We start from the raw sequence: 24,145 nt of genomic DNA, 5'->3' as shown, positions 1-24,145 counted from the left end.
ACCAATTACTGTAAATATACTCAGTATACTTGAAAAATAAGGAAGATTAATGAAAACAAAAAGGAAAGGGAAAGAGAGAAAAAAAAATATCAATTTGTTTTAGCACTTTAACAAGCCTTTATGTTCTTAATTAAACAGTTCAAACATCACGAATTGCATAAACTTGCTGTGTAGACATTGTCTGTATAAGTCTGTTAACTGGCTTAAGCAATCTCCCAAATCTTGACCTAAAGCCATCTTGTAGACCAGACACACTCTCATTTCCTTGATCTTGCACAATTGACATTGTTATAGGAATTTCTGCAACAGTTGACATACACTCATCAACTTCAGAAACACTGACATCACTTAAACCCGCTAATACAGAAGAATCATCAGACACCAATGAAGATACAGATAAAGAAGGGTCAGGCAAGTTGTCTGAATTTGCCTTAGTCACACGTGCCCCAGTCATTTCAGAGTCACAATTCACAGCTGTATCCCCAATAGCATCACCCTGATCAGCAATAGGGTACTCTACAGACTCTACTTGTGTCCTATCTGTGGAAACATTAAGATCTGCAACCCAGCGAGAGGTTCGATCATCACTCTGAGTTTGATCATCATCACATGATACACGAACAGTGGAATCCTCGACATCATCAACACTATCACTGCCTTCCTTCCAAGCCGGCACTGGCAGGAAATTGACAGGCATCAATAGATTGCGATGTACCGTCTTGATACGACCAGTCCCAGGATTTCTTATCTGGTAAGTGTTCAGTGCACCCCTTTTTCCCACAACAACATACACAACCTTTTCCCATCGGTCTGCTAACTTCTTTTTTCCCCGTTCACCCTTATTCGCAAGGAGTACTCTGTCACCCAACTCAAGAGAATGACCTTTACCCTTACGGTCATAATACTCTGCTTGTTTAGCTTGCTGCTTTTTAGCATGCTCCTGAGTAATTATCATTGCTTCCCTCAAATCTCTCCCAAGAGACTGTACATACTTGTTAACATCAACAGTCTCATTGTTCAACATGACATTTTCAAACATGATATCCACTGGTAACCTTGGTGTTCGGCCGAACATCAAGAAAAATGGTGGAAACCCAGTGGTCTCATGTCTTGTACAATTGTACGCGAAAGTAAGTGTGTTCAACATTTGTGGCCATTTGACTTTAGATCTCGGAGGCAGCGAACGAATCATATCACCCAGGGTGCGGTTAAATCTCTCCGTTTGTCCGTTACCCATGGGATGATATGGGGTTGTGTGCGATTTTCCCACTCCTGACAATCTCAACAATTCGACCATAAGCGAGCTCTCAAAGTTTGCACCCCTGTCAGAGTGTATTCGCCGAGGAAACCCATAAATACAGAAAAATTTGTTCCATAAGACACGTGCAACAGCTTCCGCAGTCTGGTTTGGGCAAACATAAGCACAAGCAAGCTTAGTGAAATGGTCAGTGACCACCAACACATCAACCGTCTTGTTGTTAGAATCCTCTGCTGACCAAAAGTCAATACAAACCATTTCAAGGGGGGCACTTGTGTGTATTGATACAAGTGGAGCCCTTGCCTCTGGCTCGGGCCTCTTACTCAAAATACACCTCTTACACTCATTAATGTATGTCTTTATGTCCTCTTCCATAGACTCCCAGAAGAACCGCTGCCTAGCCAACCACAGTGTGCGATGCTGACCCTGATGGCCAGCATTATCATGTACCCCCTTCAAAACTGTACCACGAAGAGCTGTTGGCACCACAAACTGGTAAGTTTTTTTCTTAGACACTGGGTTCTTAGACACCCTGTACAATACACCCAACTTTAAGGTAAGTTTACCCCATTGACGTAGAATCTTCACAGTTCTTTTAGACTCAAACACTTTTTCTCTGCGAGAAGGACGTCTTCCTCTTTCAACAAAGAACTTAACTCTGTCAATCGCAGGATCCTGACTCTGTTTTTCCAACAATTCCTCAAGAGTCAGACTACGGAGCTCACTTTGCTCTACGTCCGTCAGACTCTCTAAATGCTGCACATACGACATACTTCTAATAGCCGCACCATGCTCCCAGTCACTGTGAGAATGGAGAACAGCTGACAACTCCTGATGTGAGATTTTCCCAGTAAGGTAAGTGGACCCTACATAAACATTTTCACCTACATTTATAGGCTCTGACAGCCCATCTACCGCTTCACCATCCACACGATCACACGAAAGATGGAACATATCCCGCACCTGCTCGACGGCAACAGACTCGGCCTCATGCAGCAAAATGTCGTAAGGTGTCCTCGTCAATCTGTGCAAAATTCTCGAAGTCGCAAAAGGTTCCCGGCTTAATGCATCTGCCACTATATTTCTAGGCCCGGGGATATACTGAATATCAAAATCATAAGGTGCCAGTTTCGCTACCCACCGTTGTTCGCATGCATCCAGCTTGGGCTTTGTGAGAATGTACTTGAGTGGGTTATTATCAGTCCACACAGTAAATCTGTGTCCCCGCAACCAGTGACTGAATTTATCACAAATAGCCCACTTCATCGACAAAAACTCAAGTCTGTGTGCTGGGTACTTCGACTGTGCATGATTTAAAGACTTTGACGCAAAGGCAATAGGCCTTGCCACAGCACATCCCTCCTGAACCTGTGACAAAACTGCCCCAAGCCCACTAGTGGAGGCATCCACAGACAACAGAAACGGCTTTGAAAAATCTGGGTGCGCAAGTAGAACCTGACTTACCAAGGCAGACTTCAGACTCTCTAGAGCTGCTCTGCAGTCATCAGTCCAATCCGTTGGAGAAAGTGTACGACTGTTCTTCAGCCGTTTCACACCCCTCCCCATTCTAGGTTTTTTTTGTCCTGTCAACAGCTGAAACAAGGGTTTAGCCAACATAGAACAATTTTCTATGAAATGCTGGTAGTACACCACCATACCTAAAAAGGACCTGATCTTACTTGCTGATGGTGTAACACAATCACTCTCCATCAAATCCTTCTCAGATATTTTCACAATTGCCTCAATTTTTGATGGATCACTGGCCACCCCCTCTTCAGACACAACATGACCCAAGAATTTCACAGACTTCCTCAAAAACCTACATTTTGAAGGCGCCAATTTCAAATTGTGGTCTTGAAGTCGGCGAAACACCATCTCAAGCCTGTCCAAGCTCTCCTGTTCTGTCTTTCCAAAAACTAACAAATCGTCCAAATAACAAAGAATGCTCAAAAAGTTCTGGTCACCAAACACAGTCAACATCATTCTCATAAATGTTGCTGGGCTGTTGCAGAGGCCCTGAGGTAAACGGTTATATTCATGAAGCCCCATTGGTGAACAGAATGCCGTGAACTTCTTGTCATCTTCATGTAACGGGATGTTATAGTAGCCAGAAGTCAGATCCATAGTACTAAAGTATGCATTCCCACCTAGCGCTGCAAGAACATCCGCTTGGTGAGGAAGGGGATGAGCATCCTTCACTGTGCGTGCGTTCAACCATCGGAAATCAGTGCATATCCTTAAATCACCATTTTTCTTCCACACTAAGACCAATGGTGACGCATACTCACTGCTCGACTTCCTAATGATCTCCTTATTCTCCATTTCATCTAAAGTCTCTTTTAACTTTAAGTAATGAGCGGGAGAAAGACGCCGGTATGGAAGACGAAAGGGCCTATCATCTGTAACTCTGATACGATGACAAAAACCTTTCGCCTCACCGCAGTCCAAACTGTGCCTGGAAAACACACACTCATACTTCTCAATGAGATCAACTAATTTGTTCTTCCAAAAGGGAGACACTTCACAATCACTGACATTCAGGTCGCTCAGCCCCAGGACATCCAACCTACTGTTGCCTATCAAACTTGCTCCAGATTTAGAGCCACCCACCGTAAGACTGCCACATGACCTGTCAGAATGTACTACATCTGCATTTTGAATAACCACTCTCTCAGTGGTTTGATTAAGGTCCTCTAAAGCGACGCAAGGGTATACATTAGCCACCTTCGCGTTTTTCCTCAACACAATTTCAGCGTTGGTCGGGTTGATCATCTTTACTGGCAGCCAGCGATCGCCCCACAAAGGTGAAACAACCCTCCCAATCAGCACATTCCGATGTACGCAACGTGAAGTACTTGGTTCGATGACCACCGTGCTCCCTACTGACAGTACGGACCCTGGAGGCAAACGACCCCAAACAAGATGTTCGCTCCTCGGCTGGAGTGTCACAGATGACCTCAGTCTCAGAGTACCCACCTTGTCCGGAATCAAATCACCCCTCCATCTCTCTATACCTGAAAGCATGCGCAAAAATTGGGCATTATCAGATTGCACAATAGAGTCAGGTTTCTTTACCACCTTCCAAAATTGGTCTGTATGCTTCATCTGACTTATTAGAGGTTTCAATACATTTGTGCCAAGTATGATTGGGTCCTTTTGACCACTCACAATCAGAACCGGGACAATGAAACTGACCCCATACACTTCAAGCTTCAGATTACACACACCATCTGGAGTAGTTTGTTTGCCACCACAACCCACCAAGACAATATCGGAAGAGCACAGGATATCCTGGTCCAGCACCCCAGCATCTCGAAGTCGAGGAAGTACTTCCGCACTCAGAGTGGTTGCCATGGAGCCACTGTCTAACATCCCCTGAAGCTCAACTTTGTTCTGTAGTAACACACTTGCATAAAATAAACTGTTACTTTGTTCAACTTGCATGCTGTTCTGAAAAATTACTGTTTTTGTTTTGCCAATACTCTCACAGAAAAATGAATAAACAGACTCAAAATCATTCTCAGAGGAATTACTACACAGCCCCACCTCGCCCTCTGTCCGAAGGGAGCTGTCTAGTTTCCCTGAGGCATGACATTGTCATGCTGACCGGAACCCACCCTGGATGTTACTCTTTGACTTTCGCAGTTGTAGCTCGCGTGTCCAGCTGCGAAACACTTGAAACACAAATTATACATTTTACAATGAGCAGTCGTGCTGTGTTCACTGCTCTGACACACTCTGCATTCTCGAAACTTATTGCCAGTTTGTTTAGGCCAGGGGCCCCGTGCAGACTGATTATTGCACACCAGCGCTTTTTCAAGCAAAGACAGAACTTTATCCAATGCGTTCTCACCAGTTACGCCCACACCCTGTTCAGGCTTAGAACACGAGACAGAGACGTCAACATCTGGCTCTGAGACAACTGTGGTGAAATGTTTGACAGCGTTAGTCGTCAACTTCCGCTCTCTTAACAATTCATCAAGCTGCTCTTGCACCTCAGATGCGTTCCACGACTGTACAGGCTTACTTTTAAAAACAAAAGCTAACTCTTTGTCAGGGCAGTTACGAATGAACATAACTGCTACCTCTTTGCTTCTGTTATCCAGAGTTCTGCCTTCCCATTTTAAACTTTGCTCAGCTACATCTGCTGCCTTGTTAAGTCTTATCCAAAAGTCCCAAGCACTCTCCCCGTGATATGGTCTCACAGAATAGAAATCAGCCAACGGAATACCAGAACTGCTCTGGTCCCCAAAGTGCTGCTTCAAAACAGAAAATACAGAGTCAACAGTGGGAGTTGTTGAACCATTACGCAGCCATACTCTCATTACATCTCTGGCCCGCCCCATAACTCTTTTCATTATCTCATCAACAAGTTCAGAATCTGTCACATTAAGTTTGTTCAAATACACCCTCATCATGTCTTCCCATTCCATGACCGAGTATTTGTCTGAACTATCTCCTCTAAAGTGTGGTGGTGCGGACACCTCAGCTTTCAAGATCAAGTTCATTTTTGACGCATCAATTACCGTAGTATTTGATGTGTCAGTCACATGCGCACTGACACCTTCATGAAACGTCCTAGCAGATGTATGATTAGAAAATTCAGGCCTCATCAAACTTTCTCTAATTGATTGTCCAATCTCAAACCCAATTTGTTTTATGAGGTTACCCATTTGTCCAGACATTTCTGACTCCCGAGGGCTGAACTCATAGTTACTTGCTGCAGCGCCCGGACTACCACACATTTCAACTCTCTCATTGGCGGAAACATTGATCGTCCTTCCCCGTCCTGTACTACAGTAATCAGGATCTCCAAACAGCCTTGTTTTGTCAGGCGTATTCACAAGACTGCCCCGCCCTCTACCAGCTGTAAATGTATTGTCCCACCCCAAATCACTTCGTTTGGAAGCCATTCTGTTCAGGCACCTCAATACTCTCAAAATACAAAAATATTAACAAAACTTGATATTTGGAGAAAAAAAATTGACCCACAATGGAATAAAAAAAATTGTGAATATGGAAAAAAAAAATCAAATGTCCTTAAACCTCATATAAAATGCAGTTCACTTTATACTTTATCTTTTACTTAGTCCTCAAAAAAAATGATGAAGTAAAGTACCTTCAACACATAGTACAGTCAAAACAGTTAGATGGTGACTCTCCTCGACGATCCGACCCGCTGCTCACTCGAACTAGCTCAGTCACCACTCACCAGTCCAACAGTCGATACTTTGTCCACCTGCACCTTTAACGATTAAAATCTGCAACACAAACCATCAGCAGGCTCCTTCCAGGCACAGCTCAATCCATCATATATCAGCACATCTCGAAGAAACGGTAACAGATGACAGAAGATCCGTCTCGCCTCCAGCTCCCCACCAACGATCACACTCCACGTCAACAAACCCGGCGGTCAACAGCGATCAACCAGTCGACGGGTCACGGCACCAGTTTTGTAGTGGCTGTTCCTCTGCGTTGTGTTAATTTTTGATGGTAAAATAAAAGGATTTTCCACACAAAGCTGGTTTGGCTGATTGATTTATTTTCTGTGCCTGTGTGGTAAAACACACAAACAGACAGGCACTGTTATCTGCTACACTCATTTAGTTGTGCCTCTCCTCTCTAGTGTTATTGCAGGAAAGAGAGCAGCAATACAAACACATTTTACAACACACATTATATAAAAATAACTAAAAATAAAAATAATAGCATCAATGTTTCATGAATACTAATTTACATACCTGTGTGGTAAAACACACAAACAGACAGGCACTGTTATCTGCTACACTCATTTAGTTGTGCCTGTTAACCACAAAATACATATTAAGTACACAGGATAATTAACAACAGAACTTACAATAAATGCAATGTATTAAAAAAAATATATTAATAGGATAGGATTAAGTGTGCTTAGAAAATATACATAAACAGTGCTTATTTGAGTTGTTAGCCACTTAGCTGCTAACACATCTCATTGCAATCTCACTGTTCACTTGTTTACATTACTCAAACAACCTACATTTACAAAGTTGATAACTTGAACTAATGGTCAAATATAACATCACATAGACTACTCTCTCATATTTAATCATTTAAACATGACATGAACACTTGTAACAGCATTTAACATCATATCAACAGAGCTCATGAAATCGTACCTCTCCTCTCTAGTGTTATTGCAGGAAAGAGGACGAACTCTAGATTGCGCTGCGAGTTGAATCTCTCACTACATATGACGTCAGACGCAACGATTTCAAAATAAAAGACCCAAAAACAGATGGTAATAAAAACAAATATAAAAATAAAAAAATAACAAATTATTTATAATCTGGTGTAACAACATATCCCTGCTACACAGGCACAGCCCCAGTTTTAAAAAACATTTTAAAAAGCTGTTTGTATTTTGATGTTTCTGCGCAAGTTCAGCAGACAGTGAGGTTCGGGTTTGTTCCGATCAGAGCTCGTGAGCTGAGAGCACATGTCTGAATATAAAACATATTTTAATTAGAAATATATATTTTTTTATAATGGATTTTTGTTAGGTCGGACAATGATTACCAAATTGTAAACTTAAACATAAATATGAACATTGGATTGGTTGCAAAGTTAAACCATTATAGTAGAAACAGTTTTACTGCTGCTTTTAAAGTAATAACGTTAACTTTAAGTTACACCGCGATGCTGAGCTACAGTGAAATGATAGAAAAGAGAGATGCATTACGTTAGTCACGAACTGGACCCGCCCGCGCCTCGCTAAACGCTATCATAACCTCGGCCATTCTTAGTGGTGTGACTGGGACACTAACTCTGCTTGTCATCATAAACAGATAATCTGATTGTGATGTTTATTCCTGCTTTATTAATATGCTGAATATGCTGCCTTCCTTCGTTTCGACACATAGCTCCAAAACCATCTCGCAAGTGTTGATAGGCTTTTACTCATCAGTTCTAGCCGGGTGTGTAATCATTCAGATAGCGCCGTGGGCGGGACATTGAGCAAGTCTTCAGAGTGATGAATACAGAGAGGCTGCGCGGCAAAGTAGCGCATTTAAAAATAAAATTGACTTTAATCAAACCACGGATCTGTGATAAGTTTTGTGATGCGCCTCGCCACTTCTGTAGTAGCACTGATCACTTTGAGGGGGGGATAAATTTATCCCCACCGGGGATGAAAATAATTAAGCAGAGGCATGGATACATTGACCAGAAAGGGGGAAATCCCACGCACCCCCCCCCCCCCCCCGGCAAATCGCACCCTGACTACCCAGGGCCAAGATTTAAGAGAGATGTTGATTTGAATCCTCACTATGAAGTATAAGAAAATGGAAAGCTCTGAAGAAATTTTGACAATGGACATGGATTATAAACAGTCTCAATTTCGGAAATGTATCAATTGTTAATATACTAAGTTCTTGCATATGTTGACTAATTAACTAACCAGTTTGATAAATTAGTATTACATAATGTGTTAGTAAGTGTGTAAATATATCCTTTTGTTTTTGGGAATGTTAAAGAAATTAAATGATCAAGCACAAAAACCAATAATACTTCTGCTATGTAATGACATTTGAATGATATTTATATTTTTATCATACAATTATTTCTTACCTGTAAAGTGTTTTTGCTTTGTTATGTGGTATCTTATCTTCCATCCCGAGACTGCTGCTGTTCAATCCATTAACACTGTTATCAACAAAGATTTAAGATATTTATTTAATAACAAAAAAGACTAATAATAAAGACTTATCACAATTATACATAATAATGATAGTAAATATGCTTTCATGGGGGTGGTGATAGCGCAGTGGATAAGACACACGCCTTTGGTGTGAGAGACCTGAGTTCGAATCCACTGTGACACACCATTGTGTCCCTGAGCAAGATACTTAACCTCTAGTTGCTCCAGAGGCGTACATAGCAATTGTAAGTCGCTTTGGATAAAAGCGTCAGCTAAACGAATAACTAAGTAAGTAAATATGCAAAAATGTAAAAAAAGAACTTTAACAATCATCACCTGTATTAGACATACAAGCAGATACACACGTGCAAGCTAATATTTTTAATGTCAATATAGCTATAAATATTAAATCGTTTATATTTAAAGGAACAGTATGTAGGATTGTGGCCAAAACTGGTATTGCAATCACAAAACATGTGGCTAAAACCGGTACTGCAATCACACAGCTATGGCCAATACATAAAAATGACAACATAAACATCAGGGCTGCAACTCCACTTTTTAAATGACAATATCCTGGCCAGACCACTGTTGTCAGTGATATAAATATTTGAAATGAAAATGATTTCTTAATGTCTAGTGACATATCAGGGCCATTTTATGATTAATTGATATACATTTCTTACATACTGTTCCTTTAAACACCACTAAAGTTACATTGTACAAAACAAGTAAAAATCAGGTTTTGACTGAAACTGACAGGCGCATGAAGAAGGGAGCATAACACATAACTACTAGGTTGTAATGGAAATGGGGCCATATGGTCAAGTACAGAGTTCAGACCAGGGGCGTCATGTACCAATTTTTTTTTAAGGGGGCACAGTGTGCACCATATGTATAATAAAGGCTAGATGTCTTGCTTGCGCTGCTGGCCAATTGAGTGGAACGTCCGCATTTGGCGGCCATCTAACCACAGGCAGCTCGCTCACTCGTAGCATTGAGTTATGGAGCATGTACTTTTAAATGACCATAACTTGCTCAGTTTTCTACCGATTTTCAAACGGTTTGGTTTGTTATAAATGTCAGAGATGTACCTATGACACTGCATACTTATTAATAATTTCCATGAAACATGTAAAAGCAACCAGAATTATAGCCAAGAAACCAAACCATTTGAAAATTGGTAGAAAATTGAGCAAGTTATGGTGATTTAAAAGTACATTAACCATTAAACACAATGCTATGAGTAAGCGAGCAGTCTGAGGTAAGATGGCTGCCAGGTGATGACGTTAGAGACTCAGCCGTAACACATCTAGCCTTTATTATACATATCTATGGTGTGCACAACTCACAGACATTTGTGCACAAACAGTCATTGAAGGCGGTGTGCACAATTTTGGAAAAACGCTTTGGAAAAGTGAGTCGGCGTTTAACGTCCCCTTCCGTGTGAAACCGAGAAAAAACATTCACATGTTAAAACATGCAGTACTATCAAAACACATTCGACCTGGATTACGTAATGCACTAGGGCTGGGTATCATTTCAGATTTTCCAGATTGATTCGATTTTGATGCGCAAGCATTCAAATCGATTCGATTTTGATTCTCGATTAGATTTTTTTATTCCGTTCTCGGGTCACTTTTTATACTCGATTCAACTCAATGAATATTGATTTAATCCAAATACTATACTAATAAAAAAGAACAGTGAACAGCAGTTTACAAGTGGGTAATTAATAAAAAAATTAAAAGCCACCACACTATCGTCGTCGTCTTGCTTGCAAAATCTAAAATGCTTTCATACCTCTGATTTTTTATGTGAAGGTGGCATCAACGTCGACAAAAGCACCTGAAACCGCCATTTTAAACACTGAATGAATGAATGACAGGCTCACCCTTCGCTCCTTGGTAACATCGCGCAAGGCAAAAAAGAGGGTGACATCTAGTGTAGAAGACTAGTAATTAGATTAACATTAATCTAACGTTCAATGTTTGCGGAAATAAATATGAAAGAAAAAATCGTTTCGGCTCTTTGATAATCGATTTTGAATCAACCACGTTTTAAAAAACGATTAATCGAAAAATTGCCCAGCCCTATAATGCACATTGCTTTCACTCATTTATGACATTGTTGCCTGGTTTGCATATGTGTGGGGCAGGGCTATTAAAAGAAGCCAGATTCTATTGGGTTAGGGGCATGTCTGTTTAGGTGATTTCAAATGTCAACATTGGCTTTCAGCAGAGATGGGACCAAGTCACACATGTGCAAGTCTCAAGTAAGTTTCAAGTCTGAACCTTCAAGTCTCAAGTAGTGCTGCACAATTAATCGCATCGCAATCGCAATCGCAATGTCAGCCTGTGCAATTATATGACAGCAAAATGTTGCAATTATATTAAATAAATCCATGTGTGGACTTGTTAACACCAACTTTCTGATAACAGTTTGATGATTTTCCTTGCTGTTTAAAAAAAAGAAAGAAAAACGAACAAAAAAGGTAGTGCATGTGTGACATGCACCTGTGTGGTGTGCGTCGTCAACTTGTGTGTGCGCAGCACGGAAATACCAGAGCGAAGATGGATGCAGAGGAGGTTGACAGTGATCTGGTAGCTAAAAAAAAAACTCTGATGTCTGATGTATGGCAGTATTTTGGATTTAGGATTACTGACACTGAGCAGTTGCTACATCAAGTGGCAATAAGAAAACATTTCTAGTTTTACAAATACACATTTTAGCATTATCACTAAACTGTGTGTGGATTTTCCTTAAAACCCATCAAGTTGACTCATGATACCATTTATTATAATCGCAATCTCACATCGCAATATTAGCATGAATAACCGCAATGGGAAAAATTACCAAAATCGTGCAGCCCTAGTCTCAAGTAAGTCCCAAGTTTTTTTTTTCTTGGGCAAGTCAAGTCGAGTCACAGGCTATGTCAAATCAAGTCCTGTAGTAGGTCAAGTCAAGTCCAAGTCAAGTCACCTTATTATTGTAATTTTACCTGCAGAATCTGATCTTAATAAAGATATATAGAATATTAAGATATAAAGAAATACTCATGTTCAGTAAAATACATCATGGAATAAAACAAAATTGTAATCTCTTCCATTCGTGCGCCTACATTTGAAATAACGAACTTGAGCGTGCAAAAGACGCGATATGTAAACCGGTCCTAACATTGTAGAATCCAGTCATTTTTTTCTGTGTGTGTGTGTTCAGGTGGCAAACTTAGAAAAAGTAGCCAAGTCTCGTACCGCTCAGATCAAGGGAAGTATTTTTTAAAAATAAATTAAACTTTTTTTGCCTACATTTGTCCCTAACACGGTATGATGAGGGTTAATGGCTACTTTAGCTATTCGTATTTCGTTAAATCATACAGTGAACGTGTAAAAATTCTGAGCACGCAAAGTTTTATTACAGAATGGGCATTGTCTGCCTTTAAATGCAGTTTTAAAGTTTAAAATTACTTTAATCTAACTGATAAACACAAATACAGATTCTGCTGCTCTGTAATGACAGGGGCTCGGTAAATTTGCATTTAACAAGCTTAAATTATGTTCTTTAATTTATTTTTTATTTTTTGGAAATATATATTTAGCTGTAGGATACCTTGTTAATCTTTTTCATAAGGGGAAATATAGCACCCCGCGTTCTCAGTGCACCTCCTTGTGGCTTATAACTGTTGTTATAAGATATCCAGGGCTCGCAAAATCGCTAGCCCGAGCCCTGAGGTCCCGGGGCTATTACGAATTCTTGTCGGGCTACCAAAATGTATCTCCGCCCTGCCCATCGGGTATAGCGAGGTAAAAAATATTTGAATGTTTTCGCATTCTCTCAGATAAAGTTAGGAAATTATATGTAATTCGGTGTCGTCTGTCAGTCATTACTATCCTCACGTAACAACTGAAACTGTCAGGAAGTAAAAGTATAATTAAACCCTTTATTTTTCTCATGTTCGCATCATATGCACAGGCTCCTCTGCACGCGCTTCTCCCATCTGTGCTCTTCACGAGTACGCGCTTAAGTTATTTCGTTTTTACCTCAGCCCTATCAAGCTAGCCACAACGTCAATCAAGTTTTCCGCCATTTACCTCAACCACTCTCACCGCAGAAATTCGGGCCACTAGACTGTATTTATATTAACGGTCTATGATCTTCGTCTTTGGTGTTTTACGGCAGCTCGCATCCAGTTTGTTGCATGATTAGGACTTCATGAAGGCTTACAATGTTTTGTTTTTTGCCCGCCCACTTGAAATCAAAACGTGATTGGTCGATTTGCCCGTCACTCTCCACACCAAAACACATAGCTTGGCCTTCCCTGGGATTCATGAAGTCCTAACCAATGAATGAGCCAGATAACCGGGCCTTAATAGAGACAGACAATTCTGATTGGATTAGATGTTTTCATGACATGAACCTGACAGTAAGCTTAACGTTAGAACAAAGATGAGAGAAAATATATTACATGTATTGTATTAAATTGAATTAAATAGAAATTAAAAAATGTAAAAACATATTTTTATTGAATACTATATTATTTATTTGTATTATTATAATAAAAAATCTTTTTATAATTTTTTTTAGGCCTTCTCTGAAGGCGTAGAAGGCCCTGAAGGTTCCCCACTGGCGTAAGGTACAAGAGGGCATGACTGATGATAGTGTTGTGATTCAGTCATGACAACACCATTTTCAGCCTGCACTCCAGCTGGGTCTAGGGGTGTGCCGGTTTCAGAATTGGTGATGACGGTTATGACGTGAGTCAAATGTGACGGTTCATCACATAACCGTCTGTGGGGGGCGTTTTGCTCGTTTAAATGCTCGTGGATTGACGGGAAAGTGTCATTTTACCATAAAATCATGAATGTGATGCCAAGTGTGTTTTAAACAGTAATAACTTTGAACAATTTAACAGAAAGCAATGAAATATTAAAAAAAACACACTGTTGCCAGAAGACTGCGCTGTCACTCTCTGCCCAGCATAAATTAATCCTCTATCTATCATCTATCTTAATAATCTTCAGAGAAACAGATTTGTGCATTGGGCTTTTTATGTCTGTAATTGTGTCTATATCTGTCATTACATGGACCAGAACAGCACGAAAACAATGTGGATTAAAAGCGTATTGAAGAGGTTTTGCTCATAAATGCGCAGGTAAAAGAAAGTAATATGAACTTGAGATTGTTATTAAACGCAGCCGGTGTAAAAGCACAATGGCCACGCGCAGTAAACACTCTCCGCAGACGCGCTGCACAGTGCTCACCCGGCGTTTGAATAAACTAGACACTGATTAGCTACTTGCTCTACGTTTCTTTAAAATTAACAGCAAGACAACTAGCAGTGAATGTGCGTTCAAGAGAGTTAGTAGATTAGCATGGGAGGATTTGAACTTGAAAAGCGGAGTGTACTGACGCCTTTCCGCGGTTAAAACAACATTCCTTCTCATGGTCATTCATGTTTATTTGATGCTATAAATTAACTAGAAGGAAGAGATGATTGGAAAGTTGAGACTTTGTTTAATATGTTAAATCTCAAAAGTAACCGAAAAGTAACCTGGTCTGTCCTGTATGTCAGCGCGTTGTCAGTGTCTGCTCCGCTCTGTATTTTTCACTGCGTGAGAACGTGAGGGGGCGTGTAACACAGACTGTTAACAATTGTTTTAAATAGTATTTAAAAATTCTTTATGATAAAAAATGTTTTAAAAAATATTTTAATAACACGGTTTTGGCGGTTATAGAGTTCTAATGACGGTGTTCAACTATAACCGTCGGTCTCACGGTTATATAATAACCGTCACACCCCTAGCTGGGTCAACTTTATTTTTTAAAATAGTTTATATATTTTATATTCAAACTGAAAACATGATGTGATTAACACTCAAGTCATTCAAGTCATCATGTCTCAAGTCAAGTCAAGTCAAGTCCTGAGTCTTTAACTTCCAAGTCCAAGTCAAGTCAAGTCTCAAGTATTTTATTTTTTTGTCAAGTCAAGTCACAAGTCACAAAAATAGCGACTCAAGTCGACTCGAGTCCAAGTCACCAAGTCACAAGTCCCCATGTCTGGCTTTCAGAGATCGTGCACCCCGCCTTTAATATAATATTATAGAGTGTTCAGTCTTTTCCTTGACACTCCCACTCACATTTCTAACAATATGAGCCTCTCTGCCTTTATGTGAAAACCACCATAATAAATGTGTTAACTAACTTTTATGTCAAATACTTATATCAGTTAATTTAATCACAATGACATATTGGCTTCATATTTACTTCTGAATTTTTTTGTTTATATACAGTCTGATTAATGTCTTGTTTTATTATGTCTTTAATGTATTTGCACAACAACTGCGTTATGAAATAAAATTATTATAATTTTAAATCCAAAAAGTAACAACCGTCACGTGATTGTTTTTAATGTTTGACACGGCAAAAGCATGCTGTAAGAATTTTTGTTAATTTTCAACTTTTTATTAATTGCGAATATTTAAAACTTTAAAAATGTTTATATAAAATTATTATAGGAACGCATTTTTGCACGAAATTTTACCTCATATCTGACGAGCTTGTGAGTCCGCGCCCCCGTGAACTGTGTCGAATTCTGGCATTGTCCGAAGATGAGTCTAGAAATCTACTAATATAATCTTGAGACCGTCACTTTTTCAACCATACATTTTGTACACAGTGGAGGTTAACTGCACATTACCGTACTGTGGTTTGGAAATGTTGTGAGCGTTTCTGACGACGTTTTAATTCCTCAGATTGCAAAATGCAGCAGCAAGGAGCCCGCGACCGCGCTTAGATGCTGATGACGTCTGCGAGTGCGACTGCGCAGTTGAGTCTGCAGCGTCTTCCTCATGAATTAAGCAGTGATGGGAATAACGGCGTTATAAGTAATTGGCGTTAGTAACTGCGTTATTTTTTTCAGTAACGAGTAATCAAATAAATTACTGTTTCCCCCGTTATAACGCCGTTATCGTAACTGACATTAAAATGCTGCACGTTACTAAAATTGATCTTACTGTAGTGATTTTCAGCCGCGTATGCTCAGTCTCTCAGCCAAACACTGTTTTTCTCTTGTGTGTTGTGAGAAACATAACGGATGATGATTGGCTTAATTTCCATCGGTAGCCAACCAGAGGCAGAGTTCACAAAAAGGCCCGCCCACACGCGTAGTCCAAGTCCGAGGAGCGAGCACGAGCAGCAGTGTTAAAAAGTCTGAGCAACTTGGTCACTTTGTCGCTAGATTTAGCAACTTTCTATCACTTTAGCGACTTTGTAGAACAAATCTAGCTATCTTTTCTGGCGTGGTTGGAGACTTTTGTAGACTGACATGAAGATACGCGTCGTTTTCTCTTCTCAACGAGCAGCGGTGCTGCTGCTGACTGTGCCCCATCTCAAAGCACAGACATGCAGCCCGGTCATCGCGCATCAATCACTCCGAAAACACCGGCGACAGGGCGATGGCACGTACAACAAGCTCAAAGGTAGCGGTCGCAGACACGAAGTATAAAGCACTACTTTTACATTGTTGAGGTGAAAGGCAAGAATGTTTGTGTAATGTGCAACTTATGCCCATGAAGAAAAAGTCTCTCCACGTCTGTGGCAAGTAATTCTGATCTAATAAATCACCTCACATCGTCACATGCTGCCACAAAATTAGTGATTTCTCTTTAGTATCCATTTTAGTCATTTAACATATTTAATTTTGTATGGGGCATTCAAGTTATTTGAAATATTAACTTTTTTTAAGTAACGCAGTAATTACTTTTCCTGGTAATTAATTACTTTTATAATAATGTAACGCAGTTACTAACTCAGTTACTATTTGTGAGAAGTAATTAGTAACTATAACTAATTACTTTTTTTAAAGTAACGTTCCCAACACTGGAATTAAGTAACGTAACGAATGCTTACAACACGATAAAACCCGTGAAAATCTCTGAAAAGTGACACGGTTGTCGCACAGAACTGATAACTGACAAATAGATAATGGACGTTTCTTTGATTTGGCTAAAAACAGAGGTCGTCTAATAAAGCCTACATTTTTATGTAACTGACTTGGTATTACTCAGTAATGATCAGTTTAAAAAAAAAAATTATGACTAACTTGTAAGACCAATCTAAACAGTTAATGCAACGGGCGATTAACTTTCTGGAGATCAGGATTCCCTACTGAAAAAACCAGCTGATACCAGCATAAGCTGGTCAGCTTTAGCTGGTCTACCAGCTTGGTTTTAGCTGGTATGCTGCTGTAACAAGCTGGTCTAGCTGTTTTGGTCACTTTTTAAGCTGGTCTAGCTGGACTTAGCTGGTCAGGCTGGAAGACCAGCTGACCCACCAGCTTTGCCAGGCTGGGAGGACCAGCTAGACCAGCTACTGCCACATTAAACCAACTAAAAGCAACTACCAGCTTATGCTGGTCTTTGCTGGATTTTTCAGTAGGATTAAGTTTCCTGGACTTTTTGTGCATGATTTATCATTGCTAAAAGTCTGTCGGGAAAACCTTTTAACTATTTTAATATTATATAGACATATCATATTACATGTTGACTAAAATGGGAAGAAATGTAATTTTCTGCATGAAGGATATAAGTGTCTTTTATGTCATGTTAGACGGCCCCTGTGGCAGGCGGATGGATATCCTTGTGCTTCTGGGAACGATTGCCATAGTGATTTCCATGACTATGATATTTGTCATCTGTAAGTAGATGAATCAGCACACAATTGTATGTGTTTTACCGTAAAGCATTTTGCAATTACCTTTTAAACTAATGCAACCAACAGCTTTAGTTACTAAAAACAACTAACATAGTAGGCTACAACTAATAGAATAAATATCACAAAATCTTTCAAAAACTTTGAAAAAATGTGAAAACGAAGGCTTTGTTTGCTTGTTAATTTTTCTTTTAAAGACTGCAGCCAAGAAAGAAAGTTCTCTGCTCTTCACAGCTGGATGGAGAGTCTCAACTCAACCACCATTTCTGACCATCATATCACAGGTGGGACTACAAATCTTTAAGCACTAACATCAACCAAGTACTAACCTAACTACTAATCTTAGTTTTGTAAGCTATCTTTTATCTGTTCATTGTAAACTTTTTGTCAGGTGACCTGGTTAAGAAAGTTACTGAGGTGCAGCATTCAGTGTCCAGTCTGAATTTATATTTGAACAAATCCAGTGATCCAGTGACCAATCATTCTTATGCGCTTTTACATATCATATTGAGAAACTAGGAAAAAGAGTAAACTATTTCTCTAAATTAAATGTAAAAAAAAATTAAAAAAAAATATTATAGTAAAATTAATAGGAAGACGGAATATCCCTCCTAATCTATATATGCTACTAGAATTGTTTTGCATTGCACAAGTTAAATGCATCTAAATAGAACAAGCTTTCCCCATCATTTTTGACATAAACTCAATAATCTGTGTGAAAAAAATGTATTTACATTGGCTAAGTGGTTAGTAGAAGTTGACATGTAAAGTGTCTGTTAAGAGTCCATCACAATAAAGTCTCTTATAGTCAACAAAAAGTTACTATCAAAATAAAGTGTTTCCTTATTCACTATCATTTGTAAGGAATTTCTGAATCGAGGTTGTCTGATCTTGAGATTTTGATGAGCAGCCTCGGCTTGACATTGACTTCCCTGACATCCAAACAAGATGAAAACCTGAAAAGACTCGGTAAGTGTTATCATATATTTTCATTTTTCAATGTAATTTTTCTCATTTTAATCAACACAAATGTGATTTTTGCTGTACAGCAGTTTGTTTTTCGACAAAATTTCTTTTTTTTCTTTTACAGAGCAGCGACAAGACGTCAATAACGCCGAGATGAAGAACCTGCTGCTCAGTTTAAATTCTTCATTATCAGCACTGACCTCCAAACTAAATGATGCAGGTCTGCAGATCTGAACAAAAGTGTATTTTTAGACAATCATAACAACTGTTTAGCAATTTCTAGGCAATAAATGAGCTTTCTGTTGTATCCCTTATAATCTTTGTAACCTTGTTTATTCGCAGTTAACAACCAGGAACAGAAGCTGGCAGAAACACAACAATTGCTGGACAGTTTGAAGACATCAGTCTCAAATCATCAAAATAAACAATGTGACTGTGGTAAAACTTAATGAACACTTCAGGATCAGAGTTCTTATAAAACAGTCCTTAATTCAATTGTGGTTATAATAAAACACACCTATGACTGCTGCACACCCATGACGGCCTCATTCCGCGAAAAATGGACGTCCCAAAACCTTTCCTCCAGACTCACAAATACTGATTTGAACGTCAGATTTGATAGTCAATATTGCCAATAATCCAAATCCAATCCAAATCCAATAATTTTTAATGATGATCATTCACAATTTGCATAATTGCATTACAGGGACGCATATTTTGTGTCCAAGCCATATTTTTCTGGACTCCATTCTTTGGTTAAGGAGACTAATATGCTACATGCCTACCAATAAATTAATCTATTTAACTGTGTCCACCAAAACATTTTAAAGGGCACCTATTATGCAGAATCCACTTTAACAAGTTGTTTGGACATTAATGTGTGTTGCCAGTGTGTGAACACAACAATGCTTTTTTAATCCCCATTAAACCAAAGCAGTCTCATTAGAAATGCTGATTCTCTTGTTAATGTGATGTCACACTGATAAAGCCCCACCCACAGCCACTGACTGACAATCCTGCATTAGCATAGTTTCTGCCCTCAGACAGTTGTATGCAGTCACAATAAAAGCAAAAAGGTTCTCAAAGATAGTGCTGTATCATAAATAAGTCATGACTGAAGGGGTTGCATGGACTCTGCGTCGTGCCTAAAAACGCCCTTAAGCCGTTACTTATTCACAATATACTTTCATGATTAACTTGTTTGGAAATGCTAGGAGCTAATAATTATGAAACCTCAATTGGGTCACATTCACATCTTTGAATTTATGTCTTCCAGGAGACATGCACACTACACAATACATAATAATAACAACAACAAGAATGTTGCTTATGCATTGTGTTTATTTCTTTTTGTTTTCTGTTGAAGACTCACTGTCAAGCTCACTAAGAGATGTTCAGAGTTCAATGTCTAATCTGACTTCATCTGTCGTGTCTCTTTCATCTAAACAACAGATCACTGGTGAGTACAGTAATGATTTTCTCTACTGTAAGTCGTAACATTGATCCCATCTGTCAAACATTTCTTATGCGTATAAGCACAAAAGAAAGCAAGTGTTTAAAAAAAATAACTAAATCTATTACCTAAATAATACACCAGCTATTGAACAGTGTTGAGTTTAGATATAAGCTTGTAGTACATTTGACAAGGTTAAATCAGTTTTATCTAATAATTCAGTTTTGTTTTCAGAAGAGAGACTCATAAGCAGTTTAAATGAACTGAAAGCCCAGATTAACAACAAATCATCATCAGGTATGTGTCTTTGGTGGGCAATCACACAGAAATATATCTTTATTCATAAAAAAAATGCTCTTTGCTTAAAAAATGATAAATAATATCACAATATAGTTTAAACCCTGGTTTATTTATTAGGCTCATGACATACCCCGATAAAGCTAAAACAAGATATCTCCTCTGTGTTTTATTTCTCATATCTGCATGTCTCTTGTCTTTCTCTGCAGATAAACCGGTATGTAACTGTAAATCTGGCTGGATCCAGTATGGAAGCAGCTGTTATCTGTTCTCCAGTAACACATTCAACTGGATGGAGGCACGAGATTACTGTAAAAAACAGGGAGCATCGCTCCTGAAACTCGATGGGAGCGATGACGAATGGGTAAGAAAAACACACGCACACACACACACACACACACACACACACACACACACACACACACACACACACACACACACACACACACACACACACACACACACACACGCACACACACGCACACACACGCACACATTCTGGTTTCCATGTTTTGTGGGGACATTCCATAGACGTAATGCATTTTATACCATACAAACTGTATATTCTATTCCCCTTACCTGCCTCATTCCCTAACCCCAACCATCACAAAAACCTTTCTTGTACCTTAGATTTTCAATAAACATCATCTTGTTTGATTTATAAGCTTGTTTCCTCATGGGGACATCAAAATGTCCCCACAAGGTCACAAAAACACTGGTATTCCTATCTTTGTGGGGACAATTGGTCCCCACAACGTGATAATTACCAGGTACACAAATGCACGCACGCACACACATACACACAAACACACACACACCCTTTATTGTTTTTATGTGTGTTTCTCTCTCATAGTTTTTTCTCTCTCTAGGGATTTTTGACAGGTACAACCGGAACAGTCCCTCACTGGATTGGTCTGACGGATCAGACCACAGGGCAGTGGAGATGGACTGACGACACTCCTTACACGGATAAAAAGTAAGGGGATGGGTCACTAAATTGTATTCTTTTAATGTTTTCTGTTGATAAGATATTCTTTTGCTAAAATCTGATTCCAGAAAAAATTAAAACGGAAAACAGAATTTAAGATTAATAAAATGGAATTTGGGAAAAAATAATGGATTTCATAGGGCCCTGCCTTTAGGATAATGTGATTAAGTGTCTCTCACATCTTATACCACGTTTGGTAAACATTGGCCTGAAGATGGCACTATATTATAATTGTATGTCATAAATTCAGGTTTTTTTTTAAATGTGCATTTGGTTTATTATTGATATTAGTTTAATTACCATTATAGTTTTGTTTCTGTTAATAAGATGCAAGTCTGTGTAGTGAAAGATGTTTTCATGATCTTTTTGCAGTCGGTGGGGTGAAGGACAACCGGATGACTGGAAAGAACACGGACTGGGAGAGGGGGGAGAAGACTGTGGCCATATAACGTATAGGCATACATTAAATGATGCCCACTGCTCTTCAAAATATAACTGCATTTGCAAAGTGTAAACCTAAACCTAAAGTAACTGAAATACGGCAAGATGATCTGAAATGAATACTTCAGGACATCAGTTATGTAGTTGAAAGCAAAATCAAAAGTCCTCAGGTTACCCTGAACCTTTGTAACTTTGATTTGAATTTTTTTTTTTTTTTTTTTTGAGAAAATAAAACAATGTTTAAATATAAGAATTCAGGTAATTAATTAATTCTGTCTCATTGTACATGTAGCCCTTGAGTGTCTGAGGGGGTTTTCTCGATACTGAGGGTTCAGAATACAAGATTATTCGGAAACATTTTTAAAACTGTATTGTAGGTCTGTTTATTTCTCTATAACCCAATATGTAATCTTCAAGATTCACGTTTATTTGTTTGTATATTTTATCTATATTAGGTTTTTGTCACCACCATCAGATGTCACCACCGTCAAGTTTTCTGTCTTTTCTGTCAGGTTTTATGTATTTTTAGGAAGTTATGATTTGATATTTGTTCATCACAGTGCTCAGGATTGTTATTTTTGGGACCAAATATTTACATAAAGTTTAAGCAAGAAGCCCTTGACTTGAGTGGTATACATTTTGGAATAATGAGGCCAATGTCACCACCGTCAGACAGAGTTTTATTTGTTTTAAATGAATATGCTTACAATATGTTTCTTCAGTGCTGTTGAGTTATTAAATTAATAGTCTCTATTAAAACAAAAATAATATATATATTACTTTTTCTATTTAGGCTTAAAGTAAACGTTGTATGAGTAATAACTGGAAAAACGCCTATTTTATGAAAAAAAAATATGAACAGGGGAGGTTGCACCAGTAAATTGCTGAACAGCCAAGACCTTGGTCTATAATGATATACCTTCAGATTTAGTTATTGAACTAACTTTTTTTTCCAAAATTTAAACCTGTTTTATCCAAATTCCCAAGAATCACTGAGATTTGTCCTATTGACTGTAAATGTAACTGAGTTCATCCAAAGACCATTGCGTAAATACATATTCTTGGGAACGAGGAACTACAGAAGTGCTCCGCAATGCTTTCCACTGAAGTGCTCTCTTATATATGACTACCCACAGGGTGCGATTTGTGAAAAAAACAGAGGGGGGGATGTTTTCATAGGCGTCTATTTCGGTGACATTTCGTCATGAGTCATTTTGTACCCAACACTTTTAACTTCCGTCCATAATAATTTTGACTGTTTTCAGTGGTTATGAGGAGCATGAGAGAGAAATTTGGTAATCATTGTCCGACCTAACAAAAATCCATTATAAAAAAAATATATATTTCTAATTAAAATATGTTTTATATTCAGACATGTGCTCTCAGCTCACGAGCTCTGATCGGAACAAACCCGAACCTCACTGTCTGCTGAACTTGGTTTTTAAAACTGGGGCTGTGCCTGCGCGAATGAATGCTTCTCTGTCCACAGCACATTTCAAAACATTTTAATTCATAAAAATAAATCATGAGAACATGAACTTCATCACTGCATTTGCAAGAATTGTAAAATCTTTTTTCTTATTAACTCATGAAGCAGCCTAATGCAATATTTTTACTCTAATAGCTTTTCTTTCCCCACACATATGAACTGTGATCATGCACAACGAAAAAACACGCAAGAATCAAATCTTGAATGGCAAAATTATATGGCACAACGTAGTGTAAACTTAAACATAAATATGAACATTGGATTGGTTGCAAAGTTAAACCATTATAGTAGAAACAGTTTTACTGCTGCTTTTAAAGTAATAACATTAACTTTAAGTTACACCGCGATGCTGAGCTACAGTGAAATGATAGAAAAGAGAGATGCATTACGTTAGTCACGAACTGGACCCGCCCGCGCCTCGCTAAACGCCATCGTAACCTCGGCCATTCTTAGTGGTGTGACTGGGACACTAACTCTGCTTGTCATCATAAACAGATAATCTGATTGTGATGTTTATTCCTGCTTTATTAATATGCTGAATATGCTGCCTTCCTTCGTTTCGACACATAGCTCCAAAACCATCTCGCAAGTGTTGATAGGCTTTTACTCATCAGTTCTAGCCGGGTGTGTAACCAATCAGATAGCGCCGTGGGCGGGACATTGAGCAAGTCTTCAGAGTGATGAATACAGAGAGGCTGCGCGGCAAAGTAGCGCATTTAAAAATAAAATTGACTTTAATCAAACCACGGATCTGTGATAAGTTTTGTGATGCGCCTCGCCACTTCTGTAGTAGCAATGATCACTTTGGGGGGGGATAAATTTATCCCCACCGGGGATGAAAATAATTAAGCAGAGGTATGGATACA

General features: G+C 38.9%; 1 protein-coding gene across 1 annotated transcript; it reads left to right on the top strand.

Moving 5' to 3' along the window:
- The first annotated feature begins 16,145 nt into the window (after positions 1–16,145).
- LOC135732172 (uncharacterized) lies at positions 16,146–22,671 on the top strand. The gene is made up of 11 exons (XM_065250070.2): positions 16,146–16,414; positions 17,544–17,630; positions 17,843–17,929; positions 18,510–18,614; positions 18,736–18,831; positions 18,954–19,049; positions 19,978–20,070; positions 20,299–20,361; positions 20,571–20,725; positions 21,231–21,337; positions 21,722–22,671. Exons 1-11 carry the CDS (start codon positions 16,261–16,263, stop codon positions 21,861–21,863), a joined length of 1,185 nt encoding a protein of 394 aa, XP_065106142.1. The 5' UTR covers positions 16,146–16,260; the 3' UTR covers positions 21,864–22,671.
- Positions 22,672–24,145: the final 1,474 nt, after the last annotated feature.

Source organism: Paramisgurnus dabryanus, chromosome 5 (assembly GCF_030506205.2).
Source record: "Paramisgurnus dabryanus chromosome 5, PD_genome_1.1, whole genome shotgun sequence".
Taxonomy (NCBI): Eukaryota; Metazoa; Chordata; class Actinopteri; order Cypriniformes; family Cobitidae; genus Paramisgurnus; species Paramisgurnus dabryanus.
The sequence above is the reverse complement of the archived record's forward strand: the minus strand, read 5'-3'. Positions and strand labels throughout refer to the sequence as shown.

Excerpts from the sequence above, each read along its gene's own strand:
- LOC135732172 (XM_065250070.2), top strand. The coding sequence starts at position 16,261 with ATGAAGATACGCGTCGTTTTCTCTTCTCAACGAGCAGCGGTGCTGCTG. Across the intron at positions 19,050-19,977 it reads AAATAAACAATGTGACTGTG|ACTCACTGTCAAGCTCACTA; the intron begins GTAAAACTTAAT and ends TTTCTGTTGAAG. Across the intron at positions 20,362-20,570 it reads TAACAACAAATCATCATCAG|ATAAACCGGTATGTAACTGT; the intron begins GTATGTGTCTTT and ends CTTTCTCTGCAG.